The sequence below is a fragment of the Melanostigma gelatinosum genome (genome assembly GCF_949748355.1).
Source record: "Melanostigma gelatinosum genome assembly, chromosome: 6".
Lineage (NCBI taxonomy): Eukaryota > Metazoa > Chordata > Actinopteri > Perciformes > Zoarcidae > Melanostigma > Melanostigma gelatinosum.
The window spans coordinates 22,127,403-22,149,197 of NC_136639.1; the positions used below are offsets into that span (position 1 = coordinate 22,127,403).

Here is a 21,795-nt window from a genome sequence, read left to right on the forward strand (position 1 = left end):
TGTTTGTATTGTCAGCTATTTAAAGGCGTCTCTGTGACCCTTCACAGCCATTAAATCTGTGATAAAAAAGTGGATTTCAGATAATTTCTGAATGTTATAAAAACCTATTCACAGCCAGTATAGTTTGAAACCCAACGCTGGTAAATGTAAAGTAGATATACGCAACACGAGTAGGATTATAGGTGACTTGCATATTTTTCTCATCAAAGACTAAAATGTGAAACAAAGTGTTGCCTGTGCTACACTTTAAAATCACTTGTGTCCTTGGCCCAGTGAATTCTCTTTAAAGATCGACGTTTCTGCCTCAGACGTGATTGGATGTGGCTGGCTCGAGTCCAGCTCAGTTTCTCTCTCGTTGCAGCAAAATCTGATTGGATCCCTGCTCACGCTGAGCTGGAAGCTGAAGAATATTGTTGAAAAAAACTTTATTGATTATACAACTCGGTATTTGAGCCGGATTCAGGAACGGATTAACTTTAAAATTGTGCTTTTTTGAGAGTTGGACTGCGCCTAAACTTTCGGTCCAGAGTCGAGCTGTAATTCTCGGCAGACAGACACATTTAAAAACACACAATCTGTCACTCACCCCGAGGTCTATTAGTGATCTCACTGCAGTGTGTGCAGCCTCCTCCGAGCAGCTCTCTGTGAGATACGGCACAAAGGCACACATGAATCAAAAGAACAGACAGATTTCCAATATAGAAAAACCGGGTCGGGATAACGGAACACAACAATTACAAGTGGGACTGATGACTTTTTTATACTGTGCATTATTAAAGTGTGTCATTTGGGTAGTTTCTGATTGGCTTATGTGTTTTTTTAAAAAGAGACCTGTGATGTGAGATTGTTTCTGCTGACTTGTTACTCGCTGAATCAGTGGGGAAAAAAAACTAGGTGACAAGCTCTTTAAAGTTACGACACAAAGAAACAGCAGATCTTTGTGCGAGTGTGTTCCTGGGAGGTGATGTCAGGTTTGAGCTCACCGTAGTGCTGCTTCGTCTGACTTGCTGTGTCACACAGATGGGAGTGCATCTGAGCCACGAACTCTGCCTCTGAAACACACGACACGCGATCATCATGTGTATTTATGACTGGGGGGACACTGCAAACGGCTTAGAGTGAAACATAAACATCAGAGACACGGAGAGCACCATCAGCATTCATTTTGACTCGATGTGGAACTCTTTTACGAGCTACTCTGGTTCAAGGCTTTTGCATGTTTTAAACAATTATATGTGTGTGTGTGTTACTGTTGCTTAGACATGCACACCTGGCAGAGGTGCGTGCAGGAGGTCCAGACCGCTGGTCGCCCAGCACAGCGCCCTCAGATGACCAGCGAGCATACTGCAGAGGAAGAAGAGCATCTCTGGACACTGACTCGGCTGGCTTATCTGGGGAGAGTGGACGGAGGCGGAGGCAGGAATTTAAGAGCATGTTCTGCTACGATGAGCCCACAGCGAGCAAGTCGCTGTCAGTCGGCCCCAGGAAGTCTACGGCTGCGGGATACGGAGGCACAATATTACAAAAGGAACACTTTCATGTGGGTCCAAATCTCAGTACCGGCCAAGTAGGTTTTTTTATTCGCTTTCATGCAGTAAAACATTTAAGTTTTTATTGGTAGAGGGCATGGACAAAACAATTGACACAACAAACGACTCAACCTATATCTTTAGAGGACCTTACACCATTTTCCTGTTTTATTTTCTTAATTTTAATCTTATCACCCGGGGGGGTTGCAAACAACCAGAAATGTGCAATAAGGACATAAACTCTCATTCTAATGTAAATTGAATCCAAGTTTTTTATGCTGTTTCAATTTTTTTTACACCCTTTACACACCCACCTCTCTTTTTTATCACAGTAGTTATTGTAGAATATAGCTTTATGTTTTTTATTTTATTAGGACGGGACAACTTTACCCTCCTCAAACGTATGAACACTACACAGTCAAAAGGAAGTGGACCTGAGCATTGCACCCACATGAGATGTAGAACATCTCATTCCAAATGCATGGGCTTTAATCTTGTGCCATACCAGCCTCCACTCTTATAGCAAGGCTCGCCACTAGATTTTGGAAGCTGGCTGCAGGGATTTGCTCCCATCGGGCGACCACGGCGCTAGTGAGGCCGGGCACTGAGCCCGGCTCACACTCAGGGTTCAAAGTCATCCCAAAGGTGTTGCATGTGTTTGAGGTCAGGGCTCTGTGCGGACCAGTCTAGTTCTTCCACACCAACAACTTATAACAGCGTTTTAGTCATGCTGTCATCTGGTAATGAGGGAGACCAAGAAATGTGTTTGGGGCCATTATGAACATGTAATATGGAAATAGAGGACAACGTTTGTATTGTAGAGTTAAGTTGATCCTGTGTAATTGCCCTGTCGGCCTAGTTCATTCCACATCCACACAAAACCAGTATGAAGGATGCTCACACCAGTGCTGCAGCAGATACAGAGCGCTCTTTGCTCAGCGGCCCTCGTTTCGTGCTTTTAAAAAAAGTCTTATTTCATCCAGCGCGACGCTCTGAAGGGAGCTCATCCAACTCTTCAATAAGCAGTCGCCGTTTAGTAGATTAAGCTAAAGCAATCGGCGTTTACACAAGCGTGATGTTAATGTGCAGCACTTAGAAGCTTCAATACACAGAAGAACTTTAAAATCAGCAGAGAGAAAAGGGAGTGTCTGCTGTCTACTGTTTATAGAATGAGTTGTATGAGCAGTAAAAACACATTAGGCCAGAGAGGCTGCTTGGCAACAAAAAAAAAAAAGAAGGAAAAAGAAATGCATGAAAAATGCACTCGCAGCTTAATATTTAGACAAGCCAAATAAGAAGATTGAAAAAATAAGAAGAGGAATTTGCACAACATGGCGGCATGTTAAGAAAGAATAATACAGAAGCTCATCACATTGATTGTATCGGGCATATGTTGTCCGATAAGAATACAAATGAGCAAAACACAGAAATGTTGGATAAAGTTGGGGGGGGTCACAAAATATTTGTTTTCCTGCTGGAGGTCATACATTTAAATATTATATGTACACAGCCATATACAACCCTGCCACCTCGGGGAATATATTCATTCTCTGCTTGCATAGCTGAGAAGCTTTAACATGAATAACTTAATAAACAAAGTGCCTTTGGAAAAACAATGTTCTACAAGGACAGTGAACAAAGAATTACGCTTTTAAAAAGTCCAGGTGTTTGTGTATAAATCGCTGAACTTTGAGCCCACACAAGGCCAGGCTTTTCCTTGAGAATGTATTATTATAGCAGCTCAACTTGGATTACTGCGAGCGTGCTTCTTGGGACCACCAGAAGTGAATTAAGTCGGGCTAACTGATAACAGGTACGGAGGTCTGTTCTGACCGGTTCAGGGTCGGAGCCGAGGCACCGGGAGGAGAACAGAGTGTGTAGCATGGAGAAAAGGTAAAAAGTTCAGAGTAGAAGAGTAAAAACATTGATGAGGCTCTTCCTCAGCAGACAAAGCTGAAGTCAGAGACAGGATTCTATACCGGTGTGGAGGTGGCAGCGGCTTTACCGGGCTGACAAATCAACATTCCTTCACAGTCACAGTGTTGCTTAGAGTTTCTGATGAAAGCAGAGAGTCAAGCCGTGGCTGTATTGGATGATAGTGTGCGTGTCCGACCCAGCTGGGTGAAGGACAAGTACAAAAGCAGCACAAAGAAAACAAAAAGAGAAGCCGTCCGCACACTGAATACTCCCAAGCTCCCAAAGAATGTTGCAATGACGGAGTGTTTCAACCTTCAAGGTCTTCGTCAGAAAAAAATCGATATATAAAAACAGCAGGAGAGGAACTGATCTATAACGTGCAAGAAAACACAAAACTGTCAAAACGACAAGCTGTTCTGATCTCTCGAGTTGCCGCCCACATCTGCAATATGGTTCAAATGGAAGTGAAGGTGTGCATATCCAGCTATCTATAGGAGGACAATTACATGTTTGTTTGTACATAGCTTTGGGATGATGGTTGTGTCCGTATCGTGTGATCTTTTATGTTCATACTGACAACAACTGTGAAGGCCGGATCGCTAATCATTTTTTGGAGCGCTTGCAACATTCAGTGTGTGGACGATTGCTCTTTTTCATTTGCATGCCAAGGTTTTGACCAATTATTGAAGCAAAATGCACTTTCAGTTTGCACACACACACACACACACACACACATGATGTGACGCACTTTGAATTGCCTTGTTGTTAAAAGGTGCTATTCAAATATACTTGCATTGCCTTGATTGCTTAACTGCACCACAGAGCGCACCTGATCTTCCTCCGCTCCCTGAGAATATGTTTTTCCTTTAATTTGTAACATTTTACACAAACATTAGATTGTTTAAAGCGTGACATGTGGAAAATTTGGAAAAAAGTAAGCGCTTTATCCGTAAGATGTGTATGTCTATTCATGTCACTGTGCTTTGATTGCTGCTCTCTCTTGACACAGGTTCACATGCACTCTGAAAGGCTCTTGAGAAACTTCAAAGTGACTTTGCAGTGTGGGTAACCGACGCACCTGCACTTTGAGCACTGGCTGTTTGGTCCCTTTGGAAGCTGGTAAGCTTCCTTGTGTTGCTTTGAAAAAGCAACACAACAGTCATGACAGTCGGGCTTCTTTTAAAGATGACACATGTTGCTAATTGACATTCAAGTTACGTGATGCTAACTGTGTAGGTGCTTTAGTGATGGAGATCGAGTTACTTCAAAGTTCCTTTTCATGTGGACTTTCTGGTATTTTTTTGTGTCAGTCATCTTTTGTAGGTCGGCAAGCGTAAAACATTTTTTCCCTTCATATAACCTCTGGGGCTTCACTAAGGCGTGTGCAGAAACCAGAGGAGCCCAGCAGTGCTCTCCTGTACCTTGTAGGAACGCAGGTCCTGCAACTCCTCGTCGGAGTCGCTGTGATAAGGGTCGTCAGAGGTGGTCCAGGACAGAGCGCCCGCCCTCTTCCAGAAATCACACATCGGAACGTCTCTGTGAATCTACAAAGGATGGAGGGTAAACAAAAAGATGGTCCGGTAAGAACATCTGTGACTGACTTCAACTACTTTAGGTCTTGAACTGAGTGTTCAAGTGTTCTGCTGACATTTGCTGTTCAACGTATCATGAATTTCATAACAAAATTAAAGATCAGGTCTCACACCTAGTTTCACACAAAGAAGTTTACACCAATTCCACTATCGACCTGCCCCTGATTGATTTCACTGAGCATGTATTATTATCCGTTTTCAATTATCCGTATTTAATGTACACATTCAGCAGGTAAGGAGCAAAGTCATCTTTGTCGTGTTTCCTGACCACCTCATGGATCCAGTATTCACTCTCTTTTAGCTCAGAGTTTGGTCTCCACCGACTCCTGAGAAAAAGATTTCTGCCTCTTTAGCTGCTAAATGCTCCTGTATGTTCACCGGCTCGTCGCCGACTGTGTCTGACAGCCATTTGGTGCTGAGCGGGTAAGTTCACAGCGGGCCAATTATGTAGCGTTTGAGTAAAAACTTTGAGAAACGTGTAAAAAAAAAATCTTTCTTACTTCCTCCATGATCAGGATGCCACAGCGTACCAGACTGTCAACTGCATCCAGAGCGAAACTCTGGGACGACTGACAGGGCTGGGGAGGGGGGAGGGAGAGGGAGAGAGAGAGGTTGAGACAGCACTACAACTGTCACTACCTGCTGTACTTTGAGAAGTATGAAAAATGTAGAGAAAAAAGTATTTTAAGTGCATCTATCTCCCCGAAGTCGGTGTGCAACAAGCTCTGCGGTTAATCCGTCCCATGTTGCTTTCGATGTTATTAATTGTTGTTTCATGCCTTTATTATAATGCAGGTAATATTTGCACATTATTGATTATGTTTTTCTATCATCATCATCTGTCAATGTTAATCATTTTCTGTGCTGCTTTGGTCATAAAAACGTCTGAGCCGTCATGCTAATAAGGCTTATTTGAGAGATGGATGGAGACGATAATGGATAAGCTCAAAAAAGGAAGAAAGGTTAGACGCACACACAGCTCCAGCCTCAAACGTCTCTGTGAACTTCAGGGGGAGACAGCTGACAGAGCATGAGGAGTGGAGTAGAGACGTAGCGGAGTTCAGAGGAAGAGAATGAAAGATGGCCTGCAGGAAGGTGAGACCGGGAGCGATTATTTTTTCGGTGAGAAATGGGGAAATAGTAAGAAAGCTGCGAGCAGAAGAGACAAGAAAGTGCAGCTGCCGAAATGAAAGCTGAGCAAACAGAGAAAGGAATAGTATTTCTGGCTCAGATTCGGAGCCCTTTAAGTCGGCCTAATGGATCGCACACACACACACACACACACACACACACACACACACACACACACACACACACACACACACACACACACACACACACACACACACACACACACACACACACACACACACACACACACACACACACACACACACACACACACACCTCTGCCTGAGATGGAGGCAGCAGAGCAGGATGAATGGCTGTTCAGCTCCATTAAACATCCATTGAATGAGGCACACTGTGTGTGTGTGTGTGTGTGTGTGCGTGCGTGTGTGAGATATGAATTCCTACTCACTGGCATGAAGCCCGGCGGCAGGAGATGGCAGAGCTGCAGGGCTCTCTCCGTCAGCTCGGACTGGCAGAGCACCACATCGAACTCCATGTCACCGTTGACCTGCTCTCCGTCCACGCCGTCGCTCCTCACCCTGCTGCTGATGCCACTGCCGACCACCTCGCACAGCATGGCCGACACCGCACACGCTAACACACACACACACACACACACACACACACACACTTGATTATTTGCTTTAAAACGAAATACACATTGTGAGCAAACTATTATTATGTTGTCCAAAGTAAACAGGTTTTGATCTATTTCTGTTTTGGGGGGGGGGGGGGGGGGGGAGGAGTATGAAGACAGTCTTTGGCTCCATTTACACAAGTGTGAAGTTGCTCTCCCTCTGTTTGTGTGCGCGCACGCGCGTGCGTGTGTGTGTGTGCGTGTGTGTGTGTTATCTGAGCTTCTCTGGGCTTTTAGCAGCCGTTCCAGGTGTGCTCGTTTACCGCCGATAACGGCGACCCGACCCACAACGCCCACTCTCCGCTAAACACTGTTAGCTCTGTCAGCACCATAGACTGAATATAAGAAGCAGAAGGAGCCGTCGTGACATCAACCATGCTTAGGAGTAACTGGTCAATCACAGTAAGCCCGCCCTAAAGCATACTCTGCTTTATGGTCTGACTCTAAATGGACCATCATTTACTAAGTGAACATCATGCTGTATTGAAGAAGACTTGAAACTGGAGATTGAGACCATAAACTCATGTTCACAATGTTTACTGAGGGACTAAATGAAGTGAGAAGTAGAGTTAGTAGTAGTCATTATTTCATAGACTTCTATACAATCAGACTTCTTTCTGAAACCAGAGTCGTCCCCTGATGGCCAGTAGAGAAAATACAATTCTCAATCTCAAAAGGTGCTCAATTTGGAATCAAGCACTTTTAAGTACAAATTGTGAATGAAGGACTTTGATTTGGAACAGAGTATTTCTCCACTGTGGTATTGCCACTTTCCATTGAAGAAGTAATCCTGAAGATTTTCTTTGAAACAAGTTGCTATCTGTCGCCGAGTGGAGGTAAGACAATGTGAACTGAGCCGAGGGCCCACAGACACAGACACAGGGCGTCTGTGGCGACATTCCCAGGAACAACAGTAAGGGGCGCAGACTGTTAGGAGGTGAGACCCAAAAACACACGGCCAATTGCTGCTTACCACCAAAGGTGTCACCAAATAGAACGAGACGGAAATCGGCAAGATTGTAACTTTAAGTAAAGGATCCGAGTACATCTTCCACTACTGGATATTGCACAACAAAATACCATTACCTCCGTACAGCATCCATGTATATACAATACTCGGAGGCAGCACAAAGCCCACTGCCCACCAGCTTCACTTCCTATACAACCAAAGCAAGTCATGCAGCAAATATGAATCACGCAGGCCGAGTAGCTTCCTGTCCTTCACAACAGCACATTATTTTGAACTCCAACAACTGTGCTATAATGGGGCTGCGGTATGTGTGGTTTCACCCCAGTCTGCCTGTTAGCACGGTATCGAGAAAGAAAACACGTTGAAGTACAATGTACATAACAGGCTCAAGGATGAGCTGATAAAACACTTCGACCACTTCTAGGCTTTCTACCATTAGATGATTTCCATTATTACTCATACTTCTACTTATTACGCTGTTTCCAACACTGTCGCACAACAAGAACGCCAAAACGGTGCGATTCTCCATTACCCCCAATTATGTTCAAAGCCAATGTTTAACTGCAAGGTTAGGGAATGATTGTAGTTATGGAAAATAAAACTGTGAAGTTGAAGCATGGTCTGATATATTTCTGCTCCCTAGTTTCCTGGGTAACTTCCTTTACAGGTGCAGCACTTCATCCATCATCTCTACATATCACACATACTGACAAAGCTGGATATCAGAAGAGATTATCACACAAGAAGTGACAGAAGAAACGTTTCAGCTGAAGAGCGGCACTGCCTTCTTCTTTCATTTCGGTGGATAAAAAAATGAGGTACTGCATGCACAGTTCCCCGACACTGCTCAAAACTTTGAATGCTTTTAACATTTAGAATATATAAAGTACGTAAACTTTGAAAATGTCATGTTTCAAACAGATTTTCAATACAGACATGCCAACAGTCGGAGCCACGGCCAAGGCCTCCCACGGAAAATAAGGTGCCAGAAGAACACACGGTCACGAGATGATATTTAGGCTTAAATGTTAAAGGGAAAGTTTTGTCAGCTACACAAAGTACACACACACACACACAAACGCAAAGACACACACACACGCAAAGGCACTCACCGCCAACAGCCTCCAAAATAAAGGTGTGCGTGACAATCTGGGCGTGGAGGGCGAGGTGAAGCGCGGCAGCAAGAGAAGGACGGGGCACAATAAAAGGGTCTCTCCTGGAAGGTGGGAGACAGAAGACAGTAATGGAGATGGAGGCTTCACTGAAAGGGAAATTGGATTTTAGACAAGCAACACAAGTTTGCTGTGCAGCCCATATCACCGTTTTGTCTTTTCTTTCTTCGACGGACAGAAAAACAAACCTAGACGGCACCGCGACTACGATGAGGTGCGGGGCGAGCAGAGAGAGGGAGTAGCGGACGACCTCCTCTAAACTTCCCCCGAAACCCACGTCCCGGTTCCTGAACAGCAGCTCCTCCGTGAGCCAGACCACATCGCGGCACAGGGCCGAGGCGCTCACACCCTGTGGAGGAGAGGTTTGGTTCCAGGAATGAGACGCCAGCGCTGACCATCTGGTGATGTGACGTGAAGAGAACTGGCGGGTGTGACTCAGAACATCACTGTTACACTCATTAAACCGGCAGGAAAACCAATTCTGTTTATGAGCCTATTGGAGTAATGATGGATCCTTAGAGGCACAGGGGGCGGATTTTAACTCGGACAGCACCAAGTGGAAAATTGTTCTACCAGCGCACCACTACGGGGGGGGGGGGGGGGGGGCACACGTACCTTGCGGTGTCTGTACAGCAGGAGACTTGACACCAGACTGGTGGACATCACAGCTGTGCAGGAGGCTGCAGCTAGAAAGAGAGAGCACACGCACACACACACACACACACACGAGATAATGCGAGGCAATTTGCATACCATTAAAACAAAGAGCTTATGAAGATTTTTTACGATTCAGCAGGGGAAGATAATGCTGGACCTACAGAAGATGAGGTGGAGAATGATGGCGATGCTGAAGTCTCTCTCCAGAGGAGTTTGCTCTTTGGGTTCAGACGCATAATGAGAAGAAGGCAGGAGCCACGACATCCGCCTCCGCCCAAACACACAGTCGGCTCTTGAGAGAATAAAAGTGAGACGAGGTGAGAAGGTCGTCAGGAAACACTTTTACAAAAGTTACCATACTTAACATTTTCATTAAGTATGCTCAGCCTTTTTCAGCAAGACCACCACGACGCTCAAGGACAATCGTTTTCATTCTGCCAATCCCACGCTGGACTCGAGTGTAGTTTTATCTCATTGATATCGGCCTCCGTGTTTACGTCGCCCTCTCTTTACACCGTACCAGAGCTCTGCAGTCAGAGCAGTGCAAGACACTGCTGATGAAAACCAAACATCTGAGCCTGCTCGACATTGAAAGCATTCAACTGCCGAAACCTAGTGTGTGTGTTTATGCTGTGACGAAGCGCCAGGAAACAAATTGTATTTGACACTGCGGTCAGCACTAACCGCGATCTTTGATCAAAAACGAGGTGTACAAAGCAAAACGGTGATTTTCAGCATTTCTCTGACAACGTATCCGTTTAAAATATTGCTGGGAGTGACAGAACAGGAGGGAGGGGCCACAGTGAGCGGTTAGCTGTAGAGTTAGCGGTGAAAGGCTGCACACCTAAAACTCATCAGCAAGATAAGCAACTTGAACAAAAGTTTGTTTGGCTGCACTGTAAACAGACACACCAGTTGTCCTTCTGCTGTAATTCTGACAAAGTAGCTGCTCAGCGAGCGTCTGTATTGAACCACTAATCTCATTTGTCGCAAAATCCACCAGAAATGAAATCGGGATTGAAAAGAAGGATAACACAGTCGGTGAGAACACCGTTGGCTTTGTGCCATCTGAAAGTGTCGCAGTAAATTGGATTCATCGTCGAGGGAGTTCCACAACAAATCACAGAGCAGTAAAGTATTATTTGCTCCAGCTGGAAACATTTGGAAAAGCTTTATTTAATTATATTACACATTTTCTGTAATGCTCAATTCGCTTTTATTACAACATTTGTGGGTAAGGAGGAAGGAACATTAGCTGTGCTTCCAACAAACTCTAAACGGACATTTAGAGAGTTGATGACTTGACACCATATTTCTGAGAAATAAAAGGAACACTGTAGGCACACTTCAGTGTTTGAAGACAGCAGCGATACATTTTTACGAGCCGCTTATCTGAGGCTACGCTGGAGTGATACGAGCGTGTTATTTATGAGTCTCAGCTGTGCATGTGTGAGGGATCCTGGCTCTGTTAACACAGAAACCCTGCAGACAATGACAGTGTTCAAATCAGACAAGCAAGTGTGGAAAACAAGTGTTTGTTTCTGAGGAATTTACATTGCCGTAACCCTCGCGTTCGCTGCGTTTCTGATACATGGGAACAAATAAGAGATAAAAGAGGCTTCGGCAGAGACACAGTGTTGAGTGCCGGAGCATGTCAAGGATGGAGACGTACACAAACAACTAAAACTGCTCACATACGTGCTGATAACAATCCAATGATCAGTCTCTGTTCCTTTTTATCCATCGATGTCACTCCGGGTTTCGTTTGCTTTCTTGCGTCCCGCGCTCTCAGAAGAATTAAACACGACGGGAGAAGCCCTTTTTGCTCGTCAGGAGCCAAGCCGAGATTGAGCGAGGATGTTATATTCTTTCCGTTATCTTTTTTTTTCGCTGGCACTGTGTAATGTTGATGGTAATTGAACCAAGTCTAAGAGGATGAAACCGCTGATCGGAGCTCGCATCGCGTTTGTGAGAAAGTAACTTTTGGATTTCACAGATGTTAGATACAACACAATCCAAATCCGTGTTCCATTGTGGTTTGTCCACATAGAGTGTGCACTCACTCGTGCACATAGGTGTGTACACGGGGGGGGGGGGGTGTTACCTGTTGTTGAGGATAACAGGCAGCAACAGGTCCTGTAGAGGGAGCCATTCACCTACTCTGCACCTCCCTGACTCGCACATCTCCTGCATACGTAAAGACAAAAATATGGATGCACACATGCACAAAAGTACAATGTCTAAATCTTCCAATATTGGTGCTCTAGTAAAAACTAAGCAAGGAATATTAGACCATGTTTAAATTAAAACATTTAATCCCAACAATCCCTGCTGCAGCCCATTTCCTCTTCTTACTATTTATAAGTGATAACCTTCAGTTCCACCCAGTTGCCATTTTATTGGGTACACCCACACAACAGTCCTGCAATAACTGCTACCGTGGTGAATGTTATAGGGCTCCGTTTTTGTTGGAACTGTGTGAGAGATGTGTTGAGGCTGCAGCTTGTGGTTCTCTTGAAACACATTGCTGTGTATTGGGAGATATTTCTGATCCTGGACCGACTAACTGTGCTCCACAACTTTATGACAAAATGTTGAAAATGACAACACCCAGCATTGTATGCCCCTTTATCAGTCAATCAAAGACAGGAGGGTGGTCCACAAATCATAAGTTTTGAGTGTGGATATGTTTTTTTAAAGGAGAACGTCAACATGCCTTCCACAAGATGAAGATTTAAAGGACAAGAAAAATAAAGGCTTTCTTTCATTCGTTTTTTAAAACTATTCCCAAATTGTTGTTTTTTTACGACTGAAGATCTTTAAAAAATAATTCAAATGAAACAATCATGGAAATGAGCACCACTTTTTGGTTGCACTACTCGCAACTCATGCCCGCTCTTCAAAGGGTTACAAGCCCAAAAGGTTGTGCGTTGCGTCAGTAGATGCTCTTTCTCCTGTGCACCTTGAGAGAAAAGGGCTGAGCGAGGTGGACCCTCACGCTTCCATCCGGTCTCCTCCAGAGTAGAGACCACAGCCACTGCAGCACAGAGCCTAAGTCAACCTGTGAGGAGATATCACACACACACACACACACACGAGCAGGATCTATGATGAGCACTAAGAACAATAGCCGGCCTGAGAGTGTTGGTACTAGAACTGGGTGTTCAGTCATGAATACTGTGTGCTGGATGACAGAACAAAATGATGAGGCGAGGACCTTATTATGGCAATTAACTGAGAGAAACACCCACTCTCCAGTAGCCTCTCAAAGTGCAGATAACAGAGGGCAAGACTAATGGAGACGAATAACAATCACTCTGTAATGAAATGCAAACCTCTCATCAACAAATGCTGGCCGGTGAGAAATTAGCAAAGTTGTGAAGCAAGACTGTTAAAAGTTGCACTCTGGATCATCAATGGCCGCTTGGTTTTTCCTCCGAATATTATGACTTATGTCAAAAGATATTCATAGTGCAACATAATTGTAATGCTAATTATCAAGGTCTATTGGTGTAATATATTGTGTTTCCATAGTTGTAGTGTATTGTGGTTTAATGACACTGAAAGCTGTATATTAATTACAGTGTACATGGAAAAGCCCAACCCGGGACACGAGGTTTGCTATGAACCGTCTGTGGCATCAGTTTCATGCTCTGTATTGGAACTATGTTAAATTGCATCGTAATGAATAGTAATGGATTCTGTGATGCCTATAGTGAGTTACACTGTGTGCTACAACTTGAGCCCTGGCAGACAGAATTAGCTGTCAGCACTTCCTGTTTGCATTGTGTCCATGGCTGTTCAGACAACTCTCACGGGATTATTTTGATACTTTGCAGCGTAGCGAATTTTCAGGCAAGCTCTGGAGTTATACTTCTTTCTGTGATTTCTTAGCAGATTTATTATGGGGTTATTAGAGATGCACATCAGAGATACTTGATATCCTCGGGAGGTGTAAGTGACATTGAATCTATAAATATGTGCATCACATCTGTGAGTTGAGTACGATTGTGCGTCACGGCCTCGGCTGCAGCGCCAACGTGTTAACAACCGGGTTTAACTACAACAACTAACTTCCTGCTGTTTTTAAAACTCCGGCACGTATCCGTCCCACCTCACGCAGAGTGTTTTTCGGGGCACAACTGAGTTTGAAAACCGCTGCGTAAAAACCAAACCCGTTCCCTCGCTCCTGAGGACTTTACAGATGGCTCATATTAAGTGGTGTTTTGTGTGTGTGTGTGTGTGTGTATACACGCAGCCACCTGTGTGTTGTTGGTCTTGGGCACACAGTCGTAGGAGATGCCCACAGGCACCAGACTGACATCGGGGACAGATCCCTCTTTGATGAGTTGTGTGACGTGAGCCAGCCACCGGCCACCTCGGCCAGACTCCGCTGACACACCGACGCTTATCGCCTGACCCTCGTGTAGCAGCTCACGTACCAGCTGAGGGGGAGAGAAAAATGGCAGAGACAAAGATCTGAAAAGTCTTAGCAGTGGGGAAGCAATTAACATAATATGCCTGTCCTTTTCTAAAATATACATCGGCAATATGGCAAACCAGACCTTGGAGGCAATACAAAGAGGCAAGAAAACAAAGGGCAGCGGAGGGAGGAGAAGTCAAACTGCAGGAAGCAGGCAGGATAATGAGGAGAAATAAAAAAGGGACTATGGGGGACACTACAGAGATACTCCCCTCACCCCAAGTCCTGTTTTCACCTCACAGACAAGGATAATTCAATTACCATTGAGCAGCAGCTAAGCAGGCCTACACTAAATCAACAATAAAGGTCTATTAACATTCAAATACAACCAATAAACAAGCCTGCCTTCACACGCACAGCCAATATGCTTACTCACATTAATGGTCAGTGAAAAAAGAAAAGAAAGCCTACTTGCTGCATTACCTATAAACAACCTGCTTATGTTCCACTGTGGCTGTAGTCTTGTGGATTGATGCCACACTGAGCCGTGATATTGAGCTGTATAGCACAATATTGATCTTAATAACGTCAGTAACATCTCCAAATGAAATACGTCTTCAGGCAAACTGATACAATGCACAAAAGAGCTCCATGGCTGGATACACACAGGAAGATATTGATGGTGAACAGGGGATCATTGATAAAAATTAATAAAAATAAACAAGAAGACAGCATTAAGCAAAGAGTACAAAGCAGGTACAAGAGGAAAGTGTGATGGATGCAAGAGGAGGGAGGAGAGAGAGCAGAGAGCCATTAATACAGACCACATTAATCTCCAAAACAAGGCCAAAAAACCCACAAATCACCTTCCCAAATTACCTTCCCATGAAAATAGAAACAACCTGCTCAGACCTGCCAAGCTCACACAATGAAGCTAACCACCATTCTTCTCGTTTCTCCGCCCTCTCCTCATAGCTTTGTCACTCTGGCCAACTCCAAAGCTACAATCTCGGAAGCGAACCTCAAGCCCCTTGGTCATTTTGAGAATGAATAGAGAGTGGGATGTGGGAAAGGGGGGGGGGGGTGGAGGGGTCTGAGTGAGGAGCCGACTGTGATAAGTGTGTATGCGAGTGAGTATGAATTGGACCGAATGCACAAACGCTAAACAGCCAAATTACAAGGACAGGTATCCTTTGCTTACCCTGCAATTTTATATAATTACCTGCTGTCTGTGAGGGTTCTTTTTTTCAGCAAAATGCATTAGCAACGTATTTTGTGATTCGTGACCCAGTGCTTCGTTTCCTTCTACTTGTAAACAGAATGTTTATGGGTTCACATGCGCAGCTAATGAGGAACTGCTCCGATTGTCAGGCTGGAAAGGATTGTGAGGATGTTTTTACAGCTGGTGACTCTCCAAAAAAGGGACCATGAAACCTGAATTCGCTTTTAACTGGAGACGCGGGCATTTGCATATGTAACAGTTGTTAAAAGTCTTCTGTGGCTCAAAAGAGCGGCCGTTACTGTACATTTTTTAATTTAAACAGAAAGCCCGTCTTTGGGTCATTGTCGGTGGGAAGGAGTAGCCGTCACTAACCACGAGCTCCAATCAAGGCTAACGGCTAAATTAGCTTTTTGTAGCTTCTCCAAGTGTGTCTTCAATTGACAGTGATACCTATAAATTAAATATTGTTCGATAAGACACTGCCGTGGCTACAGGGCTGGAGATGTCTGTGTGTCAGTTGGTCGGTCGGTCTAACACTTTGGTCCAGACCTGAGTATTTAAGGAACGATTGCCATGACATTTGGTACAGATATTCATGGTCCCCAGAGGACGAATCCTACTGTACTGATCCTCTGACTTTTTCATCCAGTCCCACCATGAGGTTGACATTTGTGGTTTGGATTAAAATAGATTAACTGTTGAATAGATTACAATAAAAATTGGTGTAGACATTCATGGTCCCCTCAGGATGAATCAAAATAACTTTTGACATGACTTTGCATTTAGCTTTCAAATTGTCTAAAACTTAAGTTGTTGGATGAATACTTGCAAAACTTCAGACATTTCAACACACATTTCAAGACATTTAGCATGCTAACAGGCTAAACTAGCATGGTGAACATGGTAAACATACCAACTAAACAGTGTGTTTGCATTCTGAGGTTAGCATTCAGCTCATAGTGCTGCTGTGCCTAATTACAGCCTACCAGAGTCGCTAGCATGGCTGTAGATTCTCAAGTGTCTGGACCCCAGAGAAGCGCAAACTATTGGTTCTTGGGCGTTCAATGCTGACTTAAACCCTCAAAGAACTACAATCAACCAGAATATTGCCACATCCGACCTCATCCTAAAACAGTCAAAAACATGCAAGACTCACGGAGGTCATGACGGGTGAGTACAGACTGTCCATCTCAGCGTCCTGCTCAGTCAGAGCAGAAGGTGGCAGGAGGACCACTCCTACTTTCTGCAGGATTGATCTATAGAATAAACACATAACTAGTTTGATTTAAGAAGCTTAGAGTGATGATGCATCTCAGCACTGAGTTTCAAATTAAGGCTGGCCTTAATGTGGTGAATAAAAGTGACAAATTCAGCATTTTGTGTCTGGCAAACGATGTGCATGCATTATTTGTGGGGGAAGACACCGTTTTCTATGTGGGTTGTGTGTGTGTGTGTGTGTGTGTGTGTGTGTGTGTGTGTGTGACTATACCTTATGAAGGAGCTTCTAATGTGGAGGGGACAAACAGTGTATGGGACTCTCAGGTTGTGACAGAAGAGCACCAGAGGGATGAGAGCGCAGTCCACGGCGCTCTGACGCACGTACACATAAACCAGCAGTGATCCCTGCATTACAGAAGAGAAGCAAGCTTTGGATAAACAAGATTATTCACATTGCCATTCATTATGGCAAACGAGGGTGGACTGTGCGGAGGTGGCGCATGGGTTAGAAGAGTGTTTCGGGGGACTCATATTCCATCAACATTATAATCAAGCTCCACGGGCTTCAGATTGTATCAGGAGAATGGAAGGAAATAGACGGATAATTTAAAAACAGCAGAGATCCAGAAACTGTACAATCGTATTATTTTTTTACACTGTAATGGTTAAGAAGGATCCCGGCAGAGATTACGGTTGTACGTGGGGAGTATGTTGAAGTGACTGCAGGAACTGTAGAGGTTGACAGCATACTGTGAGTGTTTTGTTCAAGGTCAGCAGCAGCTCTATCACTCTGTGCAGAATGTGGCCCTTTATCTGTTGAGTAGCATTTTTCTCCCAAATACAAATGTGGAAAATAAAATGAGAGGCTACTATCACAAACTCAATTATATATCGAGTGAATTCAAGGCAGGCAGATAAAACATGATTATACTTCTTTAGTGGATACGATTGTGTCCCTTCGATAAAAATAAAGAAAGCAATAAGGTCCGCAATAAAACCAAAATAAGTTATATATACTCCTTTTGAAGCCATGATAGAAATGGATTAAAAATTAATGACTTTTAATATATTTATTTAATCATTTTTTTAATCTATCTGGCAAACCAATCCCCGCAATCTCAAAAGACGCTCAGTTATCATATTATTATGATTATGATTATTATTATTATAAGCATCAACAGAATAATGTCCAGGGTGGATTTGCCTTCATTTACGGAATAGACTGCGTTTCAGTGAGATCTAAACTCAAGCCATCGTTCACTGGATTCATTCACGCCCATCATAAACCTCTACACCAGCAGCCTCACTCAGACTTATTTACTTGCATGTATTTACTCAACCATGTAATTAGAGTTGTGTAGTCTGTAAAACAAAACAGGACAATAATGAAGTATAACAAGGCAAGAGAGAGAAACCTGAACGTTTCAGCTATTTTCTCTCTTGTTTTTTTTACAGACTTTCAAAAGTAGTGGTACATTGACTTCACTGAAAAACACACTTGAAAACACACTCCTTGAAATGTTTCGGAGGAGATGTGCGCACACAGGGCTGTAGCTGTTCACCATCTCATTAGATGGCTGAGCACATCCTGAGTGTGGATGTGTGCGGAGCCAAAAACATCATGCTAGTGTAAATGTCGAAACACAAATTATGCTTTCCATGTTTTGCGTGAAGAGTTGACACCCTTTGGGGGCAGCGGTTCATGCGAGCACATTTAATCATCTGTGAACAACATTAGTGAGGCGCGTCCGTCTGCATATGTATGTGCGTGCTTGTAGATACTTGCACCTCTTTTGAGGCTCTGTGCAAAGCTGGTAGATGGTTGAGGTTAACTTGAATACTGCCAAACACGGAGGAAAACATCTTCAGCATCGCCCAGCTCAGGAATCTAGCCAGGAGACATGTATGGAAAGAAGAGGAAAAATTAATGACAGGAGATAATGAGAGCGGGGACACGATGTCCACAGGGGAATAAGAAACGGATAGCTGTGAGAATAAGAAATAGCCAAAAGTGGCTTCTGCAAAGGAAGTGAGGATGGAAACAAGATAGATGGGAGCGTGACAACGTGGGGAGAAGAGGGATAAGGTCGAGAGACAAACTGATGACATAGGGAAGATGCAAAATGGAAAGCGATAAAGAGGGGTGTGTGTGCGTGAGGGTGACAGCTGTAGATAGAGACGGAGGCAGAGGCTGTGAATGAGGGAGAGAGGAGGAGGGAGAGAAGACAGCGCAGCTTTTGAAGAGATTCCTGTGAGCAGAAGACAGCCTAAAAAGTTAATTTAAAGCCACGAGTTTCCACAACCTTTCTCCAGACGTTTGCAGAAAACAAATACTTTTTTGTGGCAACAGGAGCAGGGCTCTTAAGACCTGACAGAGTCATAGCGCCCAATTTCAATTTAAAGTACCACACGCCTCACTTTCAGCGGGAGCGATCGAAGTGTGGCGTGTCCCCTCCGCTGCCCGTGGACGAGTTCATGCCTCAGAAACCGACAGCCATCCTAAAGAGCATGCCGAGCGCCTGATGGATGGTCATGCACCAGTGGGTACTTCTAAAACATTTGCAAGCTGACAAACATCCGACATGTCCAGCAGTAAAGTGTGTCTCTTCCAGGTGGCACCAGGTTGTAGAAAGCAGGGCCAAGTATTTCTGTTCTTTCTACCGTTGTTGTTGTTTTTTTACTGTTCTGTTGTAGAGCAGCCAAAAGATAGGAGTCATTTTTGGGGCACTCTTCCAGGGTCCCAGATCGAAATGTCCTGTTCATTTTCTGCACAGACAAGGTTACATTTTGTTTTATCGCACGATGAATTGTTCCTGTAGTTGCTACAGCTACGAATCTCCTGGTTACGGTGCTTTTAGGGGATAAAGCTGGCAGTAGTCTGTACTTTTGTTGTTGTCAACAAATCCTGCGAAAAGACCCAAGGCCAAAACATTTCAACTTCTCGTCTGTCGCTCTCAGTTCCCAAGTCCATTTGTTCTCACTGAAGACAAACAAGTCTGGAATATAAACTCCCCTGAAACAGCTGGGAGCTGTAGTTCTCAAACCCACATCACTCTAACAGTCACGGCAGCAGGATGGTGTAGGAGTCCATGTTCATTAGAACGAAAAAAACATGTCAGCCGGCGCAACAATGTGGCTCAGTGATGTGTTTTAATTTTTTTTGGACACCAATCAAGGTCTGTGAAACAGAGGATTAAGCTGTACCACGCTTTGTATGTCCACACAATAAAAACACTTCAATAGATCCATTCAGTGTGGGTTTTGGTCTCTTCATGGCGTTTGTTGACGACGAGAAAAATACACAGAATGTGACCAGTTTATCCTTGACTGAACAGGGTTTAAGGGAAACTAGAATTACCGCTTTGCGGTTGGATCGAATGCCAACCAGTCATGTTGCAATTAACATCCATGCCTGTCCACAATGTCATCGCTTCATTTTATCCTATTAGACATTTGGGTGAAAATGTTATAATTAGCATATGAATTCTTGAGTTTTGGACAGAAACGTGTAGTGAGGTCCCAGAGACCTTTGACCATCAAATACTAAATCAGTTCATCCTTAAGTGCCACATTTGAGGGAATTTGCTTAAAGTGTTCCTGAAATATCGCGTTCACAGGAATGGTACAACCCAAAAACTGTGTCTGAGCAGGCGACAACGTAACAGCCACACAGCAACAGTCATTTTCAATGGAAGCTGCTGACGCCCCACACTTGACGCTGCGTTACGGCCGTGATGAGCTACAGATCAACGATCAGCTGTGAAGTACCGCATGTTTTTGTTTCACGCCGTTCCGTCCCATCGAAAAGAAATAAAATGCTGTTAGCCAGATCCCAGTGCTATTTAAAGACGACATCAACAAGCGCATGACAGCGACTTTGACAGCGACTCGCCAACAATGGAGCTCTGGCCACGCTCGGCCGTTTTGTTGCTCTTCGTGTGAAGATAGCATCAGTGTGTTTATGTTTCATGTTTGTTTTCTTGATGCTGCCTTGCTCGCTAAATGAATTCCCTCCTCTGGGACAATAAAGTTACTAAACTGAACTATTTTCACACGATGATAGAAGAATAAATCCTATTGTATTTCTTGTTACTTCTAAGAGAAAGGGGTCGCTTAGTGCAGCTTGAAATCAATATAGAAAAATATTTGTATCAATAACAACAATCTCTGAACCTTGCCCTTTGCCCGTTGGCCCACACAAACAAAGAAACACACACACGCACCGCAAGAAGCCAGGGGAGATGCAGGTGTTAATGATGGGGAGGAGTGGTGAGAGGTGGTTGAGCTGCCCTCGGCTGTCTCCCCCCTCGGGCGCTCTGTGCTCTGCTGCGAGCGCCTCCTTCACTCTGAAACACATGGTCACAGGACAGCAGGGTGAGCACATCACAAAGCCTCTTCTTTGCTACATGCAGACAAACACCCGCCTTCCAGTGAGACAACAACACCCCTGAGTAAAGAGGTCAGGTTACATCAAGGCTAAACTCAATTACACCCAAGGAGAGAAAACAAGAGATACCAACAACAGAGATGACAGAGATGGGGAAAGTGTGCATTCTCTCTGCCCAAGATTGCGTTCATTTTCTGTATCTCTGTTTCCTCCTCCTCCTCCTCCTCCTGTACCTGTTGCTCTGACAGACTCTCTCCAGTCTGTTGCTAACAGGGCTGGCGTAAATCTTGCACCCACTCACAAACAGCGCACAGCACACCCTCCGCACCAGCCAGCCTCGATACCTGCGATACAAAAAACACACAGAGGCAGAGATCGTGCATGGGTGAGTGCCTTTTGGGACCGCAGCGGTTCGGATGTTTGTTTGCCCGAAATGCTGTGGACGTCATCGATACCTGGTTTGTGTCTCGTTGACGCTCAGCAGGTTCTGGAAGCCACGAAGAGAAGTCTGTCCGAGCTTCTTGCTCTACGCCACGACAGAAGAGCACACACAGACGGATGACGTGGGCGTCAAGATAAACCCCGATCCAATTCATTGTATTAAAAAAAAAAAAGTCACATGCAGCCTGTCCCATAGAGGGGGAAACAATTCATCGCTCTCCATTGGCTTTGTATTGCGTGAAGGTCCCTCTTTTCTGATTCAGTCTGCTCAAAAAGCTGCAGTGTGGTGGGATGCTCCAACAATAGTGTTCAGAACCCAGAACTACGTTTTTATGAGCTGCCAAATCGAAAACGGGAGGATACAGGCAATAAAACGAGACGCATTGTGTCCAAATGTCTCTTTTAAGCTAACTATCTTTCTATTCTAAAGAGTTTGGACGGTAATGTTATTTTTATTGCTTTACCTGCATCTATAAATGCTGCTGTAGTGAAAAAATAA

General features: G+C 44.3%; 1 protein-coding gene across 1 annotated transcript in view; it reads right to left on the reverse strand.

Annotated features, from left to right (window-relative positions):
* Nucleotides 1–21,795, reverse strand: part of gpat2 (glycerol-3-phosphate acyltransferase 2, mitochondrial) — a 104,367-nt gene that overhangs the window by 2,195 nt on the left and 80,377 nt on the right. Inside the window, exons 5-23 of the mRNA XM_079269548.1 lie at nucleotides 21,311–21,381; nucleotides 21,089–21,199; nucleotides 20,692–20,814; nucleotides 18,257–18,356; nucleotides 16,740–16,873; nucleotides 16,407–16,506; nucleotides 13,868–14,050; nucleotides 12,568–12,666; nucleotides 11,710–11,792; nucleotides 9,767–9,897; nucleotides 9,564–9,634; nucleotides 9,137–9,297; nucleotides 8,889–8,992; nucleotides 6,579–6,763; nucleotides 5,539–5,616; nucleotides 4,868–4,990; nucleotides 1,271–1,391; nucleotides 984–1,052; nucleotides 587–642 (exon numbers count right to left, since the gene is read on the reverse strand). Coding sequence (XP_079125674.1) covers nucleotides 587–642; nucleotides 984–1,052; nucleotides 1,271–1,391; nucleotides 4,868–4,990; nucleotides 5,539–5,616; nucleotides 6,579–6,763; nucleotides 8,889–8,992; nucleotides 9,137–9,297; nucleotides 9,564–9,634; nucleotides 9,767–9,897; nucleotides 11,710–11,792; nucleotides 12,568–12,666; nucleotides 13,868–14,050; nucleotides 16,407–16,506; nucleotides 16,740–16,873; nucleotides 18,257–18,356; nucleotides 20,692–20,814; nucleotides 21,089–21,199; nucleotides 21,311–21,381 — 2,103 coding nt within the window. The remainder of the gene's footprint in view (nucleotides 1–586; nucleotides 643–983; nucleotides 1,053–1,270; nucleotides 1,392–4,867; nucleotides 4,991–5,538; nucleotides 5,617–6,578; nucleotides 6,764–8,888; nucleotides 8,993–9,136; nucleotides 9,298–9,563; nucleotides 9,635–9,766; nucleotides 9,898–11,709; nucleotides 11,793–12,567; nucleotides 12,667–13,867; nucleotides 14,051–16,406; nucleotides 16,507–16,739; nucleotides 16,874–18,256; nucleotides 18,357–20,691; nucleotides 20,815–21,088; nucleotides 21,200–21,310; nucleotides 21,382–21,795) is intronic.